Here is a 24,888-nt window from a genome sequence, read left to right on the forward strand (position 1 = left end):
TGTTATAAAAATACAAAAAAAATAATTTCTGAGTCATCACATCTCGTGTTTGAAAATAATGGTTCGATAACGAACCATTGGCGGAAGTCGACATATAATCCTGTCTGATCAGGAATAAGTTCAAGGTGATGCACAGGCAGTAATTTGTTGGGATATTTCTTTATTATGTGTAAAAACACGTATCCACTATGCTTTCACTCCGAGCTCCTGCAACTGCTCCACATAGTGGACACGTTTGGCGCTCCCGGGCTGTGCAATTTTGCGCACTCTGCCTCGGCGCTCCAATCTGGGGCGGTTTATATGTAAGGGAGCGCATACCGTATCGATTGGAGCAAATGCAGGGAGCGCGGAGCGCAAGAAGTTCGTGAACATAGTGGATGGTTGGCGCTCTCCGACGATGCAACAGTGTGCGCTCCGCCTCAACGGTCCAATAGGTGGCGGTTTATATGTAGAGGAGCGCATGCATGTAGATGGGAGCAGTTGCAGGGAGCGCGGAGCGCCAGAGGTTTGTAAACATAGTGAATGGTAGGCACTCCCGGACCGTGCAACAGTGCGCGCTCCCTCTCGGCGTTCCAATTGGTGTCGGTTTATATGTAGAGGAACGCATACCGTATCGATTGGAGCAGTTGCAGGGAGCGCGGAGTGCAAGAGGTTCGTGAACATAGTGGATGGTTGGCACTCCCGGACCGTGCAACAGTGCGCCAAAGACCGTGCGGCAGTGCCTCGGTGGTCCAATATTACGAACATAGTGGATACGTACCTTTAGAAAGACGGGTATTCTGGTATTCAGTTTTGTTATAATCTAGGGTGGGGGAGGGGGGGCTCCATAAGGGTGGATGTGTAGTGTTGTAGACAGTAGACAATATGTCGATTCGTCGAATTTATGCAACTGGCACAGTGCAAGATACAGGATTGGAAAGTGTAAACTTCAAATATCTAAAATAATTTCTAAAAAGGATAGAGGGCCGTTCGACTTCATTTTTGACAAAGAAGCTGAAGAAGGTGTAGGCAATGTTCAAACCATATTATTTTTGTTTATGAAAACTTCCAGGTCCATTTACACTCTAAATGTTTTGAGACTTTTCACAACAAATAAAATTGTGTATTTCAATTTTTATATCTCATTTCCGCCAAAGGTTCGAAAACGAACCATTTTGTTGTTGTGACACCTGCCATTATCACAGTGTAAAAAAATTTTTTTACGAATGTTTAAGTTTATTTTACTCTACTTAATCAAATATATACATATTATTGCAGTATTTCTTTGCTTGGCGGGTAATGGGTTAAGTAAGTATATTTATTTCCTTGAAATTATATTATAATAGAAGTATAACTTCTTACGTGCGTACAAAGTACACACACATTCTTTTTTTATTTTTGGTATTGTTAAGCTTTGGTTAATTTTTGGTAATTATTGTTAATTTTTGGTATTGTAACTGTTAAGTATATTTATTTCGTTGAAATTATATAATAGAAGTATAACTTCTTACGTGCGTACAAAGTACACACACATTCTTTTTTTTTACAAACTGACGATTTATTTATTGCTTTAAAACCAGTTGAGATATGCAGAATAAATTCGGTGGGTTTTAAAACGTAGGTATTGCACATTTTTTGACATACAATTAAGAATTTTATATTCACCATTGACGTGCGTACGGGTAATATTATCGGTCATAATACCCGTTTGCGCGCCACTGGTAAATATTAAGCTCTTAATTGTATGTCAAAAAATGTGCAATAACTACGTCTTAAAACCCACCAAATTTTAGTTGCATATCTCAACTGATTTTAAAGCAATAAGTAAATCATCAGTTTGTAAAAAAAAATTAACATCCCGTATCTCGGAAACGAAGCGTTTGCGGGCATATGATTATAAAGCAAATTGTCATTATTTTCTCATGTACAATAACCCCTTAAAGTTTTGCGCAAATATTTTAGAATCACCCTGTACTGATGACGAACATGGCCAGTTGTTAAAGTACCTAACTTTTTTATTATCCAACATAAGTGAATGAATCGAAAGAGAAAATGTTAAGAAAACCTGAGGCTATAGTTGGGCTTTAATTTCAGTATTTTATAAATGCCAGAATAGTCCACAGGGTGATGCGAACTTTGAGAAAAAAACACAGTTTGATTCGTACACCCGGTATACAATGATGACTGTCTAGCAACAATATTATTACAGAGATATTGTCAATGAATCAGGCTATAACGTGGTAAAAAATCACTTAAATCGGACGACAGGTTTAGGAAATTCGAAACATCAAAAATGATCAAATTTGTAGTGGATCGATGTTTTATGCACCGCAGTGTATTAGTGTTTTTAGTAAATATATTTATTATAATTTTTGTGTCTTTGGATTTTTCTTTCTCGGGAGTAAGATAATAAGTATTATTGAAACATTTTTATATTTCACATCGTCTATTTGTTACCGTGATTTGTCATTATTTTCAAGAAATCATGTAAATAGAGCGACTGTGGGTCATTGGTAGAGCATTCGACTATAGATCGAGAGGTCCGAGGTTCAAATCCGGACGATTCTTATTCTTTTTTTTATTTTTGGTATTGTTTTAATAAAAATTTTTGGAAAATGGTAAGTATTAAAATTAAGAAAATAAAAATAAACTGTTTAAAGTATATTTATTTCGTTGAAATCATATAATGAAGTATAACTTCTTAACGTACAAAGTACACACACATTTTTTTTTTGTATAAAAACGGCGCCTCATATCAGAAATAGATAAGAGAGATTTTTTGTCACCCAACAACTGATTCAAAAATTATTTTTAATTTGAAATATCTCATTGACGTACTATTTTTTTCTTTATAAAAATTCAGACCTGTATATGTGCCAATGATGAATATTCTTCTTCTTTCTCGAAACTCCTTATGCCCCTCAGGGGCGTCGGAGGTTTTATTCATCTTCTATCCATCTCTTCCATTTCTTGCGGTCCTTTGCTAACTCTTTCATTTGTTGATGTGTTTTTCCTTTTTCCTGTCCAATTTCTATAATCTGATCGATCCATCTCTTCCTTGGCCTCCTTTTCCTTCTTTTACCATATCTTTTCGATTCCATCACCTGCTTTGGTAGTCTTCCCTGGTCCATTCTCTTAATGTGTCCATACCATTTTAATTTTCTTTTTTGTATCTTGGTTATTATCGATTCCTGTTTCAGTCTTTGTCTAATATATTCATTTCTTATTCTGTCCAATTTCGTTTTTCCTGCTATTTTTCTTAGCTGCTTCATCTCCGCTGCGTTTATTGTACTGTCTATTTTTGCATTGTTTACCCATGTCTCACTTGCATATATTAAATTTGGTACAGAGATTGCGTTGTATACCTTCAGTTTTATTTCTTTATCTATTTCTTCCTTTCCAAATATTGTTTTATTTAGTGCGTAGTAGATCTTATTTGCTTTTTTCGCTCTGTATGAGATTTCTTGATCTATCTTTCCATCCTCTGATATTATTACTCCAAGGTATTCAAACGTCGAGACTGTTTCTATTATTTCGTTTTTGCACCTAAATATCGTTTGGTTTATTTCTTCCCTTTTCTTTTGTGTTACTATCATGGTCTTCGTTTTCTTTACATTTACCTCCATTTTCAAATTTTCTATTTCCTCCACCCATATATCGATTAATTTTTGCATTTTCTCTTTATTGTCTGCTATTATTACTAAGTCATCTGCATACAGTAATCCCTCCATTCTCACTGGTACTAAATTCATGTACCCTATTATTGACTGTAATTGCTTTGACCTTCTTTTAGCGCTCTTCATTACTCTATCCATTACTAATATAAACAAAACTGGGCTGAGACTGTCCCCTTGTTTTATTCCTCTCCTTAGGTTTATTATTGGCGATCTATTTCCGTTTATTTGTACTTTAGCAAGTACGTTTCTATATGTACTTTTTACCACGCTTACTATATTTTGCGGGATTTGCAGATCTTCCATTACTGACCATATTACTTCTCTATTTATAGAATCAAAAGCAGCTTTAATATCTATAAACGTAATATATAAGTCTTCTCCTATTTCGTTTTTCCTTTCAATTATATTTCTCAGTGTGTATATATTATCTGTTGTTCCTCTTTCTTTCCTAAAAGCCGCTTGTTCTTCTTCTAGTTTTCCTTCCAGTTCTTTTCTGAGCTTCCTTTCTATTATCCCCGTGTAGACTTTATATGTCACTGATGATAAGCATATATCCCTATAGTTATCACATTCCGCTTCATCTCCTTTCTTGTGTATTGGTATCAATAAGTTTTCTTCCCAGTCTTCCGGTATCTTTTCTGTTCTCCATGCTTCCCTCATTATTTCCAGTAGCCAAAGCTTGCCTCGGTCGCCCACGTACTTCATCATCTCCGGATCTATGTCATCGGCACCTCCCGCTTTTTCAATCTTTATTCTTGCCAATCCTTCTTCAATATCTTTGATATGAATTTCGTCTACTCGGTTGTCTCTATCCACTTCTCTTGCCTGCTGTCGTCTCTCCTCATTTTGTTGGTTACTTGCCTCGAATTTTTCTTTATAGTGCTTATTCCATATGGTTAGTGTGTCTTGTATGTTTGTTTTCAATTCATTTCGCTCATTTCTAATTCCTCTTATTTGTTTCCTTTTTGTTCCTTTCATGCTTCATATTTTATTCCAAAACTGTTTATTGTTATTCCCAAAACCTTCGTTCAATTCTTCACCGAATTCCTTTCAGCTCTTCTTCTTCGCATCTTTTACTAGTTCTTTCACTATATTTCTCTGTCTTCTGTATTCGTCTCTGTCTTGCTCTTCATTTGTGTTTATGTATCGCTTCCACATTTCTTTCTTCTTTTTTACAGCTTGCTTTATTTCCTTATTCCACCATCCCGTTCTTTCATTATTCTTCCCATTCTTTCTTATTCCACATATTTGTTTTGCAGTGTTCCATAACGTATCTCTCAATTTTTTCCATCTCTCTTCCATATTCCATATTTCCTCATTGTTTTCATGCTCTTCCAGTATTTTATCTGTCTCTCTTTGGTATAACTTTCTCATTTCCATTTTTTTCATTTTATGTATTGCTATTCTTGTATATTGAGGACTCTCTATTATTTCCATTAGTTTCATGTGTATCTCTGCTGTCACTAGTCTGTGCTGGGTACCGAGTTCGGCTTCGTTCTCTGTTTTTATATTTTGTATCGTTAGTTCTGCGTCTCGAGGATATACTATGTAGTCAATTATGCTTCTCGCATTTCTTTCTTCTGCTAAGTATGTATATTTTTCGTTTCTCGGTTGATACCAGAAAGAATTACCTATTAACAAGTCATTTATTTGGTAGAAACTTATCATTCTTCTACCATTTCTATTTATCGTCTCTTCACCATACCTTCCCAAGCAGCCTAATGCCATATTTTCATCATTTCCTATTCGTGCATTCCAGCCTCCTAGTAAAATGATGTTTTTGCTTTCCTCTTGTATCTCATCAATAAGTTTCTGTATCTCATCATAGAATAGTTCTGTTTTTTCATGCTCTGTTCCTTCTACCGGTGCATATACCTGTATTATGTGACATTCTTCTTTTTCTAACTCTATTTTTATGTATATGGTTCTTGATGATACTGGTTTGAATTTGGTTATTCTTCTATCCATTTCTTTCGTTACAACTATTCCCACGCCTTCTTTTGCCCTTTGTCCTATCTGAACTCCGGAATAGTATAGTATGTGCTGCCTAGAGATGCATCAAGTCAAACTAGTTTGATTTTATTCAGCAAACTTGACTTGACTTGAAAACCAAACTTTTTTTGTAAAATTCGATATCTTTAGGTTTGACTTGAAATCAAACTTCTTCAAACAGTTTGAAGTTTGAATATCATATTGGGCAACGTGTTTATTTCCAATTCTCCCTGCTACTCCGCCAATGGCGGATCTAGAAATTTGCCTGTGGGGGGCGGGGGTAAAAATAAGACATTGATGGTCGAAACGTTTTCTTCTTCTTCTTTTTTTCTCAAACTATTATTTTAAGTGATTTTTCAGTTATTTGGTGTTTATTTAAACAAATAGAAGGACTCAAAAATGTGAATATTAGGCAATATAACAGGTTTTTTTATTTAAAACAAGTTTTTGATCTAATTTTAGTGTAGAAAACGTTAAAATACTATTTTTACATGTTCCTCCATTCCCAAAATATAAGTTATTCGATTTGGCTGAAAATTTGCCCACACATAGCCAAAACACAGGACTTTAAGTGGTTCGATGAATTTATATAGTTTTACAATACAAGAAAAGTTACATTCAATAATATCAGAGTCAAAATTATATATAGTTCAGTCGGGTTAGCATTTGATCTTGCATGCCGAGCTACCCAAGCAAGATTCTATTTTTCTAATCTTTAGGGGGTCAATAGTAGTGTAAATTTAAAATCGCGAATGAATTCCGTCATCTTGATTTTAAAGGAGAACCGTTTTTGCTCAATATCTCCGCCATTTTTAACTTTTAGACAAAAAGAGTAAGGATTGAAATTGTTAAAAATATGATCTCCTCTAATTTCTTTTATTATAATTTTTTGTGCCATCAAAAATTGGATCAAAAACTTATTTTTAATTAAAATAACTTGTTATAATGCGTTATAATGAATTTTTGAGTCCCTACTATTAAAACATTATTTTTTCTATTGATATTTTACGATAAAAATGCAAATTTGTTTAAATAAATACCAAATCACTGTAAAATCGCTTAAAATGGTATTTTGAGAGAAAGAAAAGAAGAATTAAGCAGAAGCTATACACTAAGTTTCAGACAAATCTGAGATCCAAAAGTTTTTGTCTGAGTGATTTGACCTGGAATGTACCAGGTTTATAATCTAATACATTATATTTAATAAAAAGTTTCACTTAAAAAATTAACCAGTAACGAGATCAGTACATTCAAGATATAAAGAACTTAGGAATTACTAAACGGGAGTCTTACAACTTGTAATATGAAGAAATAAATCTACACGGATAGTTTGACTTTCGAACAGGAATAAAGCGCTTTGTTAGTTCGAGTTCTCGTTAAGGGGACATGTGCAAAATGTCGCCTATCAAAATTTTTAATGTGTTTTAAATGTAGATATTCATTTTTTTTTTCGAATCCTGTATTTTTGAAAAATTTAAACGCAGAATGAAAGATTACGTTATTACCGAGGGCCGAAAATCCCTTAGAATAAATAATATCTAAGTTTCTTTTGAATTAAATATTTCAATTAAAAATCACACTAAATTTTCCCTTTTATTTTTACTCTGTAATTTATTAAACTAAACATTATAGAAGTTTTCAGGGATTTTCTGCCCTCAGAAATAATGTAATCTTTCATGCTGCGTTTAAATTTTTCAAAAAAATTTATTAGTTTTCTCAGGATTCGAAAAAATAAATACATTTAAAACACATTGAATATTTTTACAGGGACATGTTACGCCTATGCCCTTAATGGTTGCAAAAAATACTATTTGGTTTATCAATGGACAATTCAAAATAGCCATTTGGAGTTTCTATGACTTTCTTTTATTAACAGAGGCATTTATCTCATCGAAAACAACATCTGGTACCAACCTGCAGTTCCCTGTAAAACACGACAATTTTCTAAAATTCAAAACTGACCATAGGGTTATTGGTTTTAAATTTTTTTCGGATACAGGCTACAAATAATGTTATGTTTGGATTTAAATTTTAAATAAATTAATGTAGATGCATTAAGTTTTTGAAATTTGTCAAAAAAATTTTTTGGACCTTCCTGGGAGGGGGTGGAGGAATTTCCCTATCCACCCGTAGTTGTAGTTCATATTTAGACGTATATGTTTGGCTTGTTTATTACGTTCGTCTTGAAGTGTGTGCTTTGTGAGATAATATCTGAACCTGGACATTTTTCGGCTCAGAATAAGTACCGGAACAAACTGAGTCTGATTTTGAAGGTATTCCCACTGCAAAAGTTAAGAGAAACAATCTGTAGTCGAAGCAGTATTAATAATTAAGAAAAATATATATACTGATTTATTTTATGTTGCGGCAGGCGATTTCAAAACCATGAAAATTGCAAAGTGCATAATATGTAAAAATAAAGAACAGCGTTATAAAATGACAAATAGTAAACTAATTCTTTAAAACAAAATTGAAAAGTCCCAAAAAATGCATTAAACCTGTTCTATTAAAAATATTATATTTTGTTGTTCCTTCATAAATTTTTGTTAAAGTAGACTAAATTACACTTGTTATGATAAAAAAACCATTCAACGAATTCTTTGTTTTAATCTAGCAATAACACTCAAATAAAAATATAAAATAGTGATATCGATAAAACGAAACTTGCAAGCAATTCTAAGCATACAGCAATCATTTTTAAGAAATTTATTACCCTGTTTTAACTATAATCGCTTCCTATATCAAATATCAAGTTACTTTATATGGAACTCATTGTGTTATTAAATTTCTTATCGTAATTGGCAACTAACATGTCTATCTCAACAAAAAAGTATATCTGTACGAAATAAATTATTTTACAAACTTTTTCAAACTAGTTTGACAAACAGTTTGAATTTTCAAATCTGTACGATTGACCAGTTTGACTTGACTTGAATTATTTGTCGGAAGGATTGACTTGAGTTTGAATTGAAATTAAGTCAAACTCAAGTCAAGTTCAAACATTCAAGTCAAACTTGTGCAACTCTAGTGCTGCCCTCCAATATCGACAATTCCATTTCCTACTTTTTTCGTCTCGCTTACTCCTATCAACTGCAGCTCAAATCTTTCCATTTCCTCTGTTAATTCACGTTCCTTTCCTGATATCGAGGTTAAATTCCATGTACCTATTCTCGTTTGACATTTGTTTTCATTTTTCTTTTCTTCCTTGTTATTAGTTTTCCTCGTTGATTGCTCTTTCATATTACTGGATGTTCCATGTCCTTTCCTGGTCGTCACCAATGTCTCTCCGTCCAATTCGCTTATCAGTTTTTTGGATGGATTGTTCTTGGGTATTTGTTGCTTATCTCAGGTATTAGTTTATCCGCATCATTGTCCCATATCCATTCTTCGTTATCTATTATTATTTTTTGAAACCTTACTTTAACTTTCTTCCCCTTGCTTTTTTCTTCTTTTGCCTTAATTCTTATTTTTCCTTGTATACCCCTCTCCTTCTTGCTCATGTCCTCGTTAATATATATTTTTCCTTGTCTGTAGCCTCTTAGTTTGATTTTATTTTTCATGACATTATATTTTTCAGACTCGTTCCTTAACTTGATCAAACAGGTGAATGATGAATATAAAATTTTTAATTATATGTCAAACCATGCGCAGTAACTGTCTCTTAAACCTCACCAAATTTTATTTGCATATCTCAACCGATTTCGGAGCAATAAATAAATCGCCGGTTGGTAGCAAAAATTTCAACACTCCGTATATTGGAAAAGAAGCATTTACAGGCATACGTTTATAAAGCAAACTTTTATTATTTTTCATGCAGAATCCCCTCTGAAATTTGTCACACTTATTTACTAACTTTTACTAATTTAGTAAAAAACTTCTGTTCCCTATATTTATTCCCCATGTGACTTCCTTTATAAGTATAAACGTTTTCTACAATATTAAAGTTTTCTTTCCAATTCACGATGGTGCACTTTGGTGCTTAATATAAATATTAAGATATAGAGGGCACTGAAGGAAATAAATTTAAACACTATAAAATAAATTTAAACTTGCGTCATCTTTTGATCTGAATGAGAACTATTGTAAGTATTATTTAGATTGAACATTTTCGAAAATTACAGAGTTCTATTAAATAACCTATATTATATGTGAGGTCGAATCGAACTCCCTGCTCTATAATCTTATTAACTAGAGGGCGCTATTTTGCGGAAGAAAAAATACGGCGGCAAAAATTTGAAAAATAAACTTCAACACGTTCGCTACCAAGCGACGCATAATATGAGTTACATCGATTTTTCCCATAGACCAGCGTCTCACCCGTGAGCCGGAGGTCGCAGTGCACATAATGGCAATTTTAAAAAGCTTGGTCTATGAGGACGAAACATATACCCCTTGGTAGCGAACGGGTTAACTAGTATAAGAAAATTTTGAAAGCTTATGGTAGCTTTATTTATTATTTATTAGTTGTATGAATGTGTGCCAAATAATTCAACAAAATATTCACAATTAAAACTACAATCTTGGAACGCGTTTTCCGTTTTGATAGAGGTAGGCGCAAAATCTTCTACTGTTTGAAGTGCCATCTCCGCAACGAAGGTTGGCAATCATCATGGCTATTTTGACCTTCGAGGCAGCTGCTCAGAACAATTGCCTTGAGCTGCAACCAAACCATTATCTCAAGTTCTTCAACCAGGAAACCAGAGTCTTTCCTACGCTTCTCATACCCTCTATTTTTCCTTGAATTATGAGTCTCAAGATGTTTTATCTTTCCCCTCTCATCACATGTCCGAGACATTGCAATTTCCTTTATTTTATTGTGTTCCCTCTCTCTCTCTCTCTCTGCCTATTCTCCTTGACACTTCTATATCCGTGACTCTATCTACCCATGAAATGTTCACATTTCAAACACGTTAAGTCGATTTATTGCATTTCAATTTAATGTCCAAGATTCAGCTCCATAATAAAGCACACTGCAAAATCTTGGTCTAATGTTATTTAAATACATTAATTTTTTTCGAGTCCTGAGAAAACTAGTAAATATTTTTGAAAAATTTAAACGCAGAATGAAAAATTACATTATTACCGAGGGCCGAAAGTCCCTTAGAATTAACAAAAAGTTTCTTTTGAATGAAATATTTGAAATTAAAAATCGCACTAAATTTTCTCTTTTTTTTTTCACCCCTGTAACTTATTAAAAGTCTGTCTTGACCGTCCAGTTAGCTGAGGCGCAGTCGATCGACAAGTTTAGTGGATTTGAGATTTGCGATCGCTGGTTCGAGGCTCAGCTAGGTCATGAAATTAATAAAAGGCGAACGCTTAGCATAAAACTCAAGAGAGTCTACGATTTGGTCTGGAATAAACTAGCGTCTGATCGGCCTATGGAGGAGCGGTACTGCAAGGGATAAGGGCTTGTGGCTTGGTGATACTCCTCCATAGATCCCTACCGAAGGGCGTTGACGCCTAAGAACGGTGTATATATAGGGTAAGGCAGATAAAGGGCCTATTAGAAATATCTCGAGAACTAAAGGTAAGAGAATCATGAAAATTGGAACACAGGGGTTTTGAGGTATGAGCTATTTAATGAAAATATTTTGGTCTTTTTGCTACTTCCGGTTATACCGGAAGTTGATTGTAACTTCGTTTTTTTTAAAGACACCCTGTATATTTTTACATTTTTCGATTCTGTTCGATGTCTTCTTTCTTAAAATATGAGGTTTTGTAATATTATACAGAGTAGTTTAAAAGATAATTACGGTTTTTTATAAATTTTGTAGCAAACTTCACACCCTGTAGAATTGTACTGATTTAATATCGAAACCTCCATTTATGTTCAAGTGATTTTTTATATAGTTTATTACTATCAAAAATTATTAAGAGGATGGGTACGTATTTTCGGCTGCAATGCTATTCAAATAGGGATTCATTTTTTTCGAATCCTGGGAAAACTAATAAGTATTTTTGTGAAAAATTTAAACGCAGAATGAAAGACTACGTTATTAGCGAGGGCCGAAAGTTCCTGAGAACTTCTATAATGTTTATTTTAATAAGTTACAGGGGTGAAAAACTAACAGAAAATTTAGTGTGATTTTTAATTTCAAATATCTCATTCAAAATAAATTTTTTATTTATTCTAAGGTACTTTCTGCCCTCGGTAATAATTTAGTCTTTCATTCAGCGTTTAAATTTTTCAAAAATATTTATTGGTTTTTTCAGGATTCAAAAAAAAATGAACACAATGTCCGTGGTAATATTTTCCAAATCTATCTTTGTCTTACAACGCACTCAGTCGAATAGAATATTGTCAGCATAATTGTCAGTCAAACAGTGACAATCAGTGACAATTTTAAATATTTGACATGGCATCGGGAATATTTTGCGTTGTTGATTAAATAATATTGAAATATAGTGTATTTGATAAATAATTGATTTAAGACGTGAACTTAATAAAAAGGTATTTATTGTGTATTATTTGTGGAAGATCCAAGCAGAGAATACATCAGGATAATATATTCTGTGATCCAAGTATTTTGTTGTTAAAGATGTTCAAAATTGTAAGCGTTCCATAGTTATAATATATTATTAAAAAATCACTTTAAAACTTTTCCTCTTTTCTCGATTGAGTATTGTACATATAATTTATTACAATCACTGAATACATAGTTAGTGAAAAAATTATCAGTAGTAATTGCACAAGAGCTCTAAAATTATTGAATTTTTCCCGAGTGTCACTTTGGCAGTTTTAATTTCACGAGCCGAAGGCGAGTGAAATTATGTCAAAGTGTCACGAGGGCAAAAATTCTATATTAATTTTAGAGTTCGAGTGCAATTTGTTGCGATTTTTTCATGAATAAAACTGTTCAAAACCAAAATGTTATTGTAATTTATATATGTAAGTACCAATTAGTGAAATTAAACACACAGTTGTTATAAATATGTATTTGACGGTTGAAAGTCATCACTTTTATAATTTTTAAAACATTTGTCATTAATGTCACTGAATGTATTTTTTCGTAGCAACGAAGGGCATCTGATGTAATATGCTTAACGACGGGAGATTATCAAAAATTATCACTAGTAATACCACTAGAGGTCAAATTATTTCCGGAAATTTTCTAAAAATATTCATGATCAAAAAAAAATTTCCGGATATTAATTTGACTTCGCGTGGTATTCGGTAAGAAAATTCCACACCAAATTTGCATTTGAAAATCCAAAGCTGCATGAACAGATTAATAGCGCGCCATAGCTTTGTCAGCAATTATTTAGGCTTTCAAATTCGTAATTTCTACTCATTGTAGTTGCATGGGAATACCATTTCAAGATAGAAAATAGTATATTCTTCAATTTTACATAAGTTTTGAGTAACTACAAGTGAAATTATTTTTTGGCGTTTTATTTTAAATTATGTAAACAAATAAAAACCAGTCTGTCAAAAATGTTCTGTTATTGTAAACGTCAAAAAATTTCCACTATAATTCGCTGTTGGGTACCCCACGAGCAAAAAATTTCCGATAAAATACCTCCGTTGCCATGGTGATCTGTCAAAATAACGTATTTTGATTGGTTCAAAATTACAGGTGTGGAATTTTCACCTTAATTTGCATGTCTGTAGCTTTCTATTGGTCAGAATCTCCTATGAATGAAATAATCACATTTATTAACTGAATTAATAATTTGCAATTTTACAAATAACAGTTATCCAAGAACATTCAAAAGCCATCTCTTTAAGTTAATGATGACATTTTCAAGTAGAATGACATTCTAGTAATGTTACCGATAGCCTTAATATAGCGAAATGTTTAATTTTAGTAAACAGGGTTGGTTGAAACCCGGAATGAGTATTTTCTGAGTTTTCTTAAATAGAACACCCTGTATTTTAGTATTGTAATGAAGTTATATTTTATAGTACTTTTTTATTGTTTAAGCATTCCCTACAGCTAATTGCTTTAATTTGTAAGTTATTTGTAGTTCTTTAAGCCAAACATTAATTGCAACAAAACTTACTTGAAATTTTATTAGGTTTGCCGTGAAAATATTCAATCATAAATAATTTTTTGAAAATAAATACATGTTAATCTAGAATGATCCTTAATTGGTTAATATTGGATGAGATACCAAAATGCCTATGTTGTTAAGATTGTTGGTGCATAAAAAATTAATAAAAACAAACCATATTCTACCTAGTTGGCTATGGCTTTGACACTAAACTTGATTAAACCATTAGACATTGTATTATTTTTATAGTTCCAGTTGCTTTGTTACCATTACCAAATACTATTGACTGTAATACATACAACTCTTGACATTTCCCATTACATTTGAGTAAGCAAGCAATATAGCGCCATCTAGTGGTGTGCGGTGATAACCAGAGCAATCTAACCTTACATTTATAAAATTGCTTTATTATTGTTTTTGTATAAGTGTTTGAACTCTTTTTATTTTAATTTGATTTAGCAAAATTAGCTCGTTATTCAAAAATTTATAAAATTAAATTTGAATGTTTACGTCAAATTTTACAATTACAAAACGTAGATTCACTTCAAGCCGACAGTGGCACTAGCGCGCTAGTGGCAACGTGCTTCCAGATTTCTGTGGGAGTTGGATGTATTACAGTCAATAGTATTTGCCATTACTAATATAAATTTTTGTAATTGGGAACTGATTAGTAAAGTTTTTGTTCTATGAGAGTATAACAAAAATGTACTACTACAAATCATAATTTATCATCTGCAACTCATTGATAGACGACAACCAAGAAGAGAAACTTTTCAAAGTTTACTAGAATATCAAAAATGAATAACCATTTTCAACTTCGTTGCAAAACGAAAATACAGTTGCATCATATTCTAGTCCAATCAGAGAGTGCAGCAAGCACCTCTACCGGTTTCGAAACTTATTAGTCTCTCATCAGGAGGCACATATGCTGCTCTCTCTGATCCAACCAAAACAAACCCCGGCGTGTATTCACGGATTGCAACGAACGAAATGGCATAGATGCCCTAGCGGTAACTGCTAGCAAAAGACTAAGTTTTCAATCTAATGGCATATAAAACAACATAATGTTACTTTACTTCCCACCAGACTGAAAACAATGGCTTGTTATGGCTTGCAAATTGTAGAAGCCTCGGATGTGTAACCAGAGAAGGTTCCCATTGTTTTCAGTCTGGTGGGATGTAGAGTAACATTATGTTGTTTTATATGCCATTAGATTGAAAACTTAGTCTTTTGCTAGCAGTTGCGGCTAGGGCATCTATGCCATTTCGTTCGTTGTAATCCGTGACAAAACGCCGGGGTTTGATTTGGTTGGATCAGAGAGAGCAGCATATGTGCCTCCTGATGAGAGACTAATAAGTTTCGAAACCGGTAGAGGTGCTTGCTGCACTCTCTGATTGGACTAGAATATGATGCAACTGTATTTTCGTTTTGCAACGAAGTTAAAAATGGTTATTCATTTTTGATTTTATATGTTTACTCTGATTGGAGTACGAAGGGAACCATTCTCGTTGGAACTTTACCGCGTTGAGCAGATGGGACGTAAATAAGAAATTGTAAAATTCCCTCATCTTCCTTAGTCTCAGCATCCGTTATGGCTTGCAAATTGTAGAAGCCTCGTAGGTGTAACCAGAGAAGTTTCCCATTGTTTTCAGTCTGGTGGGATGTAGAGTAACATTATGTTGTTTTATATGCCATTAATTGAAAACTTAGTCTTTTACTAGAATAGTTTCGACGTCGAGAACGGTCATACTAATATGCAGATTCTCAGTAACACTAACATTTAATTCATTTTATCATTTTTATTTTGTTATACTCCCCTAGAAGAAAAAACATCTGAATCAGTTCCTCATTAGAAAAATTCATATTAGTAATGGCAGCAAAGCAACTGGAACTTCAAAAATAGTAGAATGTTTAAGCAAAGCAAATGTTTAAACATATTTAGTGTCAAAGTCATAGCCAACTAGATAGAATATTGTATGTTTTTATTAATATTAAACACAGCAACAATCTTAACTACGTAGGTATTTTGAATTATCAACCAGTATTAATAAATTAAGGGTCAGTCGAGATTAATATGTGTTTATTTTCGAAAAATTATTTATGATTGAATATTTTCACGGCAAACCCAATAAAATTTCACGTAATTTTTGTTGCAATTAATGTTTGGCTTAAAGAACTACGAATAACATACAAATTAAAGTAGTTAGGTATAGGGAATGATTAAGAAAGAAAGAAGTACTATAAAATATCATTTCATTACAATACAAAAATAGAGGGTGTTCCATTTAAGAAAACTCAGAAAATACTCATTCCCTGTTTCGACCAACCCTGTATAATAAAATTAAACATTTTGCTATAATAATAAATTTTAATAATAATAGACTATATTAAAAATCACTTGAACATAAATGAAGTTTTTGATATCGAATCAGTACAATTCTACAGGGTGTGAAGTTTGCTACAAAATTTATAAAAAACCGTAATTATCTTTTAAACTACCCTGTATAATATTACAAAACCTCAAATTTTAAGAAAGAAGACATCGAGCAGAATCGAAAAATGTAAAAATATACAGAGTGTCTTATTTAAAAAAACGAAATTACAATCAACCTCCGGTATAACCGGAAGTAGCAAAGATACCAAAATATTTTCATTAAATAGTTCATACCTCAAAACCCCTGTGTTCCAATTTTCATGATTCTCTTACCTTTAGTTCTCGAGATATTTCTAATAGGCCCTTTATCTGCCTCACCCTGTATATAACTTATTAAAATAAACATAGAAGTTTTCAAGGACATTCGGCCCTCGGTAATAATGTAGTCTTTCATTCTGCGTTTAAATTTTTTTAAAATGCTTATTAGTTTTCTCAAGATCTGAAAAAATTAATGCATTTAAATAGCATTGGCCAAGATTTTGAGCCTATCCCCTTAGCTTAATCAAATTGAACTTGTAAGTAAGCAAAATACTGTACCAAATGTGTTAAAAGTTTAGAAGAACATCTTCGACCTACTGTCGGTAAAATATTCTTTGAAGTGTATCGAAATTGAATCGTAATTGACGTAGGAATGTTAATTTGGCCTAAAATTTTTGTTTCTTGTGTAAGAATATTTTTTCTTCCATCTATCTTCGAGCCTTAATCTATCCATCTTTAGACATAGGCCTCCCCTTCTCTTTTTCTTTTCCACTGGTTTCTATCCAGCGCTGTCGTCATCAATCTGGATCAGGAATGCTTTTTGAGGTCGTCGCTCCATGTCATCTGACGCCTTCCTCTTTCTCTCTTATGTTCCCATGGTCGCCAGTAGATTATTTGCTTGTTCCATCTTTTTACTTGTCAGATGGTGTGACCTGAAAATTTCCATTTGAGTTTTGCCACCTGTTCCTTATACCGCATTTACACTCAGTCCTGTTGGACAGGGAATTGGGCAGGGAAGTGGGCAGCGTGAATGTGTAAATAGCTCACTCGCGCTGCCGCTGCTCATTCTACTGCTATTGCACGGCGCTCCCTCAAAAGTCGGTTTTTGGGATGGAATGGTATTCACATTCAACTACTCTCTCTCTCTCTCTCTCTTTGACTTACCGCCGGCAAAGTGTCAAGTGAATAAGGGAGCAAGACGATGCTATCGTCACATTCCATTCTTGAGAGTCGTTCGGTAAATGAGTAGTGAGGACATTCGCGAGGAACTGATGTGAACACCTCATTCGCGTCGATATCGTATTTCGGGCAATATTTCTGGCAGCGGCAGCAGCAGTGGCAATGGATGAGTATAAATCCGGCATTAACGTCTTTCACTTTGGTTACTCCTCTGATCCAAACGTTTCTTTTGCTCTATTTTAGAGAACAGAAGAATATTTTACCGGAGCAAGAAGGGAAGCACTCCGATAATGCATTAATCACCAAATGAGATATATCTAGTCAAAATAACTCAATGTTTTATGCATTTTTGTTTTAGTTTGTGGAAAAAAATTTAATAATGAGACTACCGCGCTGATTTGGAAAGGTAAAAACACTAAAGAATTGGAGTTTCCTTGGGTTCTAGCCTTATACAAGAGGGAAAGGGGAAAATTTAAGAATGTATGTGGAGCCACGTTAGTTAGCAGGAGAGTTGCTCTTACGGGTAATTTATTTTTAAAACACAAACAAATGTATCTCTCTTCATACTGCATTTTTTAGCTGCCCACTGTGTTACCAACGAATATGGCAATGCTCTTTCATATGACGAGTTTATGCTTGCTGCCGGGAAATATTACAACGAGTATGAAGATCCTCGAGATAATCAATATCCAGTGCAATATAGAAAGGTAAGATTAATCTGACACCAGACTTTCTAGCCGAATCTGATAGTTATTATTCTATATATCTGTCTAATCAGCCCTAAACATCCATTCTTGAACATAGGCGTCCTCTTCCTTCTTCCATTCCTCTCTATCTGGGGCATTTTGCATCCAGTTTTATCCGGTTGATTCTTCAGATTATCTGACCATCGCATTTGTTGCCTTCCCCTTTTTCGTTTGTGGTTCCACGGTCTCCAATGTATTACTTATGTATCTTATGTATGTCCGGCGAACTTCCATTTAAGCTTTGCTACTTAGGTTGAGACATCTCTCACTTTTGTTTTGTTACGGATCCATTCGTCTCTTTTCCTGTCTGTTAGTTTAATGTTCAGTATTTGTCTTACCAGCAGTGTTGCCAATCGCATTTCTCTACATTATCCGATGATCGCTAGAAAAATATCCCATTTGTCACGAAAAGGTACGCTAGGTCAAAAATTATTCTGTTATTAAAATCAATGTTGCCAATGTTATTCTTTTAGTCCCCTTAACAATCATCAAATAACAAAATCCGTTGTTCGTACGCCAATCAGTTGATTTTAATCAATTATCATTATGATAATTAACATAATTGATTGATTAATTAATTATTAATTATCAATTAACGTAACAATTATTAACATAATTGATTAATTAATTAATTAATCTCATAATTGCAATCAATTATGTTTTCAGCAACCCAATCAAAGTTGACATTGACAGTAATTAAATATTTGATAATGATCAGTTGATTCCATTTCTGATTAGCGTTCGAACAACCGGCCCTTTAATCTACTGGATTCTCTATTTCACAGTTTAAAAATTTTCGTTTATAGATGAAAATCTCGTATCCTAGCTGATTATTACCTAATTCATGTATGTAAATACTATTTACTTACTATTATTATATTATTCGTATTTTGTATTATCGTAAGTGTTAAATTCTAAATAAATAAATAAATCTAAATATTTCATTATTTGGATCGTTATATTAATTTATTATAATTATTTAAGTAAAAAAAAAACACTTTTAAATATTATTTTATTAAAACGTAATAACTACCTAAAACTAGGTACTGGAAAAATAAATAATAAATAAATCCATACAAAATAAACTACAGCTACATTAATAGCATAGGCGCAAAATTTCTGGTCAATGCTTTTAAAATGCAATATTTTTTTCGAGTCCTGAGAAAGCTAATAAGTATTATTTAAAAATTTAAAAGCAGAATGAAAGACTACATTATTACCGAGGGCCGAAAGTCCCTGAAGACTTCTATAATTTTTATTCTAATATGTTACAGGGGTAAAAGGAAAAGAGAATATTAAGTGTGATTTTAATTTCAAATATCTCATTCAAAAGAAACATTTTGTTTATTCTAAGGGACTTTCAGCCCTCGGTAATAATGTAATCTTTCATTCTGCGTTAAAATTATTCAAGAATTTTATTAGTTTTCTCAGGATTCGAAAAAAATGAATATGTACTTTTAAAGATTATTGGTCTGAAATTTTGCGCCTACGCTCTTTTAACAACTAAAGATTTATTACAACTAAAACAATAGAAATGTATTTGACTGTCTTGTAGTTATTAAGGTATCAAAGTTATTTTCCATAATACCCGTGGTGCGTTCAACGTTAATGCCCGACTACATAATTTTTATAGGCAAAAAATTTGAAGGATTTTTGAGTTAATTAGTAGATATCTAGATATTACTAGTTTCAAATAAGTAGATTTTTCTACAACCACTATTCCAAATACATTTTTCTGCACAATTTTATGTTAACAAACTTAATATCTTCTCACAGAATAACTGACAGTAGTGTGCAGAAAAGTGACGTTTCTGTGCCGGAAAGTTCTTTTCTGCATAGTACCATTACATTCCTCAAAAAAATCATAAATATAATTAAGTAAGTATAACATGTTTTGATGAAATGGTTTTGTTTAAGATATTAGATTTGATAGAACTTTACAAAAAAGAACTAGATTTAACTACATCTCATGTCCAAGAAATCTGGAAACGTTTACTTACGCACTGCACTACATAAAATGAAAATAAAACTAAATCATGCGTGAATTAGCTTTCATAAGTTTAAAGACTTAAAACTAAAAACTCATAAATAACATCGGACGGCAGACGGTTTTTGAAATTTGAATTGGATTAGTATGCCTTAAGTGGATGAACTTGTGCATTTAAATTATAAACAAAAGAATCGGCGCATGTCCCTTTTGTCAAAAGATGAAAAGTATTGGATGTCATTAACATTCATCCAGTATAGGCTATTTAAAAAATTTGGGTGGAACCAAACAAAATTAATGTGTTGTTGGTGTTGGGAATATATGGATGAGAAAGTTTTAGTCGATGGTAGATACACTGAAAAATATCCGATTTATTTAAAGATACGAAGAATATACGACAACTCTCAAAAAGGTACGCAAATCGGATAATTATCCGCCGATTGGCAACACTGCTTACCAGGGACTTTTCTGTCTTTGCTATTTTTTCAATATTTTCCTTGGTAAACGTCCAGGTCTGAAAGCCATATATACGAGGGACTATACATTGATTGAAGACTCTTGTTTTAAGGCATTCGGGAAATTTCTGTTCTTTAGAATATAAGGTAATTTTCCAAGTGATGCACAGGCCAATCTTCTCTTCTCTTTATTTAATTTAATTATATGTCCTAGTTATACATACTCTTTTCTTTGTTCTATTCTTGTTTGTGCCGCTGTAATAATTATTAGTTCTTCTTGTTGATTATATCATTCTACAGGCGTATAATCGTGTGGTGAATTATTATAAAGACTAAACCATTTTAGTTTATTATTTCAAAAAGGAGTGCAACTGATGTTATGGTAAATGTCCTGCATCAATTTAGTGCCGAAAACTCTCGAAACTCTAGAAGATGACGTGCCTTAGCAGTAATCTTGGGCAGCAGGTGTTCCGGGAATCTGTTCTGATGGCATATTCGTGTTCAGCGACCCCAAAATCTCCGAGCAACAAAATTTTGCTCTGAATATACTGGTCCATCGCGCTTAGGTCTCCTGCTATATTATCTCCCCACCGGAGTCGAGGGCGTCCTCGTGGTCTCCTTCCAGTTGGGACTTCCTCCCACACCAGTCTTACTGTTCTTTGGTCAGAATGTCTTCTGAGGTGTCCTGCCCATTGGAGTCTTCTGGACTTTATTTCTTTTATAATGTTGGCGTCTGGGTAAAGTTTTTCGAGCTCTTTTTTAGTTCTTATCCTATATTGTCCTGATGCTTCACCCAGCACAGGACCAAACATCTTCCTTAGGATTCTTCTTTCCCAAACAAGTAGTCTCTCTTCGTTTGCCTTTGTTATCGTCCACGTTTCGCTTCCATACATCACAACGGGTCGTATGATTGTTTTAGAGACTTGTATTTTCGTACGTCTTGTTAATTGTTTTGATTTTATAAGGTTTTGGAGGGCAAAAAGACATCTGTTGCCGGCCTGTATCCTGTTCTTTATTTCTTGTGATCCGCTATTGTCTTCAGTTATTGTTGTTCCAAGATACTTGAATTCTCTAACGCGCTCAAAGTTAAAGTCATCGATGGTGATGTTCTGACCAATTCTCTCTCTGCTTTGGTTTTTGCGGCTCATATACATATATTTTGTCTTGTTTTCGTTGATTTGGAGCCCGATATTCTCTGATTCCTTCTCGAACCTCACGAAAGACTTCTTCATCATTAATCGTGTGTTACCTATTAGATCGATATCGTCTGCAAATGCCAGTAGTAAGTTTGGTCCTTCTCGATGAAATACTGTATTGGGTTTTTCTATTCTTGCACTTCTGATTATGTGCTCCAGAGCTAAATTGAAGAGTTTTGGTGAAAGTACATCTCCCTGTTTTAGTCCATTGTTTATTTCAAATGTCTCCGAGTATTGCTGTCCAACTCTCACCTTACATCGTAACCGTTCCATACACATCCGTATCACCCTGACTAGTTTTTTTGGAAAGCCAAGTTCCTGCATCGCTGTCCACAGTCTATCCCTGCATACTCTATCAAATGCTTGTTTAAAATCTATGAACATCTGATGAAGCTCACGATCAAATTCCCAGCATTTCTCCATTATCTGTTTTATTGTAAATATCTGGTCAAAAGTAGAGCGGCCCGGTCTAAATCCTCATTGATAATCTCCAACGATTTCTTCTGTGTATTTTTTGGTTCTTTCTAGCAGGATGTTTGCAAGGATTTTACAGGTGGTGTTTAGGAGTGTTATTCCCCGGTAGTTAATACATTGCTTTTTGTTTCCTTTTTTGTGTATTGGTACAATAACTACTTCTTTCCATTCATCTGGCATTGTTTCTTCTCGCCAAATGTCTTGAATTAGCTTGTATATGGAACTGTACAACGCTTCTCATCCATGTTTTAAGCACTCTGTGGGCATACCAACGCTACCTGGTGTCTTATTATTTTTAAGTTTTTTAATTTCCTGTATTAATTCTTCGTATGTCGAGTATTGGTCTTCTATTTCAGCTGTATGTACTTCTGTGTTTGATGTATTTCTGCTAGCTTGGTCGTTTAATAGTTGGCAGAAGTATTCCTTCCAGGTTTTTAGGATTTCCTTGTCGTCAGTGATAAGCTGCCCGCTGTCATTTGAAGGAAGTTTCCTATTCTTGCTTGGTACCCGGTCTTGATATCTGAAACTCCTTTGAAGAACTGTCTCGCTTGTTTGTTCCTTCTTTTTTCTTCTTTATCTCTGATTATTTGTTCCTGATACTCCGTCTTCTTTCTTCTCATTAGTAGTTTTCTTGTCTCTGTTCTTCTTTGTTTAAACATTTCATTGTTGTTGTGCGAGGGGTTTTGTAGCATGTTCCTTCTAGCCATATTTCTTCCTGTTATGGATTTCAGGCAATCATCATCGAACCATTTTTTTGTTGTTCTCTTTTTGTGTCCTAGTATTTCATCCGATACGCTTGTTAGAGCTAATTTTATATTTTCCCAAGCTGAGTCCATGTTGTTATAGTCCTCTGTCTGTGTTAGAGCTATTTTTATAGCCTTTTGAAATTTCTGTTCTGTCTCATTATCACGTAGAACTTCGGTATTCCATAACTGTGTTGGTATATTCTTGTGTGTTTTGAGACGCTATTCTTGTCCTTATCTTCGTTTTTACCAGAAAATGATCCGTATCTCCATCAGCTCCTCTTTGGCTTCTTACGTCTACGCAGTTACTACCTCTCCTGACATCTACTAGAACGTGATCGATCTGATTTCTTGTGACGCCGCGGCGCGCCGTCGTTGGAGACCCATGTTTGTTTGTGTATTTTCTTGTGTTCGAACATTGTCGATTTTATTAGTAGGTTGTGGGACGCTGCAAAGTCTATTAACCTTGTTCACTTATCGTTGCTGACATCGTAAAGACTATGGTTACCTATTGTTGGTTTGTGCGCTGCTTCATTCCCAATATTTGCATTGAAATCTCCTAAGATAATATACATGTCCTGTTTGGGGAGATTATTTATCAGTTCCTCTGGTTTCTCATAGAAGTTATCTTTTACATACTCTTCCTTTTCCTCTGTCGGTGCATGGGCAGCAACTAGGGAATAGTTATGTAGTTGTCCTTTGAGTCTGATATAACAGAGTCTTTCATTAACGGGTTTGAAAGTTATGACTGACCCCACAAGACTTTCCTTGAATATAAAGCCAGTACCGAATTGATGCTTTCTTATTTCTTATAAAAACAATGAAAGCTTATATAGCTCTTATATAAGAAAGCAACAATGACAGTACAATTGGAAGAAACCACAAAACCCATACCAATTAACAGAGGAGTGCGACAGGGAGATGTTATTTCTCCTAAAATATTTACATTAGCACTGGAAGATGTTTTCAAAACAAAGGAATGGACAAACATGGGAATAAACATAAATGGAAAGAAACTAAACCACCTGAGATATGCAGACGATGTAGTAGTCATAGCATCAAGTTTTGAAGAACTACAAACCATGCTAACCGAACGAGCAAATGAATCCGAACAAATAGGTCTAAAAATGAATTTTGCCAAAACAAAAACAATGACAAACACACAAGACAATAGAAACGTAATACTAAACGACACCACAATAGAAGCGGTTAATGATTATATACATTTGGGACAGATTATAAAAATAAATAAGGAAAACCAAACAGCGGAGGTAAAAAGAAGGGTCAGATTAGCCTGGGCAGGATTTGGAAAATTAAAATGGGTCCTAAAGAATAAAAAAATACAACAATACTTAAAAACAAGAGTGTTTGACCAGTGCATACTCCCAATTCTCACATACGCATGCCAAACATGGACCTTGACCAAAGCAAACATGGATAAAATAATAAAGACACAAAGAGCCATGGAGAGAGCAATGTTAGGAGTAAAATTGGCAGACAAAAAGCAAAACAACTGGGTCAGAAATAGAACAAAAGTCAAAGACGCAGGTCAACATATAACCAGGCTAAAATGGAGCTTCGCAGGTCATAACGCTAGACAAACGGACAATAGGTGAAATAGCACGATACAACAATGGAGACCATGGACAGGAAAGAGAGCAAGAGGACGACCCCAGATGAGATGGGGAGACGACATTAAAAAGATAGGAGGAACGCACTGGAAACAGAAAGCACTAAACAGAAGCGAATGGAGGAAACTGGGGGAAGCCTATGTTCAGAATTGGACGAATTAAAGGGCAAAAGAAGAAGAAGAAGAAGACCGAATTGATGTTCCTGTTCGCTTTCGCTGAAAAATACTACTGATTTATTATTTTTTAGTATGCGTTAGGTAGACAGGTGCTGTATTTAATAACCTACTTTTTCAGGCGTATTTTTTAAAGGCTCTACGAGAAATGATATATTATGTAGTAAATGGATGATGTCGGTTATTTGAATGGTATAATAAATGGAAAAGGCTTCTCTAGATTTATTCCACGTTTGTAAAATTAATAT

At 33.9% G+C, this 24,888-nt stretch overlaps 1 protein-coding gene across 1 annotated transcript in view; it reads left to right on the plus strand.

The window, feature by feature from the left end:
• The window catches only part of LOC126883876 (uncharacterized), a 123,221-nt gene that overhangs the window by 35,329 nt on the left and 63,004 nt on the right, over window positions 1-24,888 (plus strand). Inside the window, exons 5-6 of the mRNA XM_050649567.1 lie at window positions 17,594-17,758; window positions 17,815-17,942. Of these exons, the coding sequence (XP_050505524.1) occupies window positions 17,594-17,758; window positions 17,815-17,942 (293 nt within the window). The remainder of the gene's footprint in view (window positions 1-17,593; window positions 17,759-17,814; window positions 17,943-24,888) is intronic.

This window comes from Diabrotica virgifera, chromosome 4, assembly GCF_917563875.1.
Source record: "Diabrotica virgifera virgifera chromosome 4, PGI_DIABVI_V3a".
NCBI classification, from domain to species: Eukaryota; Metazoa; Arthropoda; class Insecta; order Coleoptera; family Chrysomelidae; genus Diabrotica; species Diabrotica virgifera.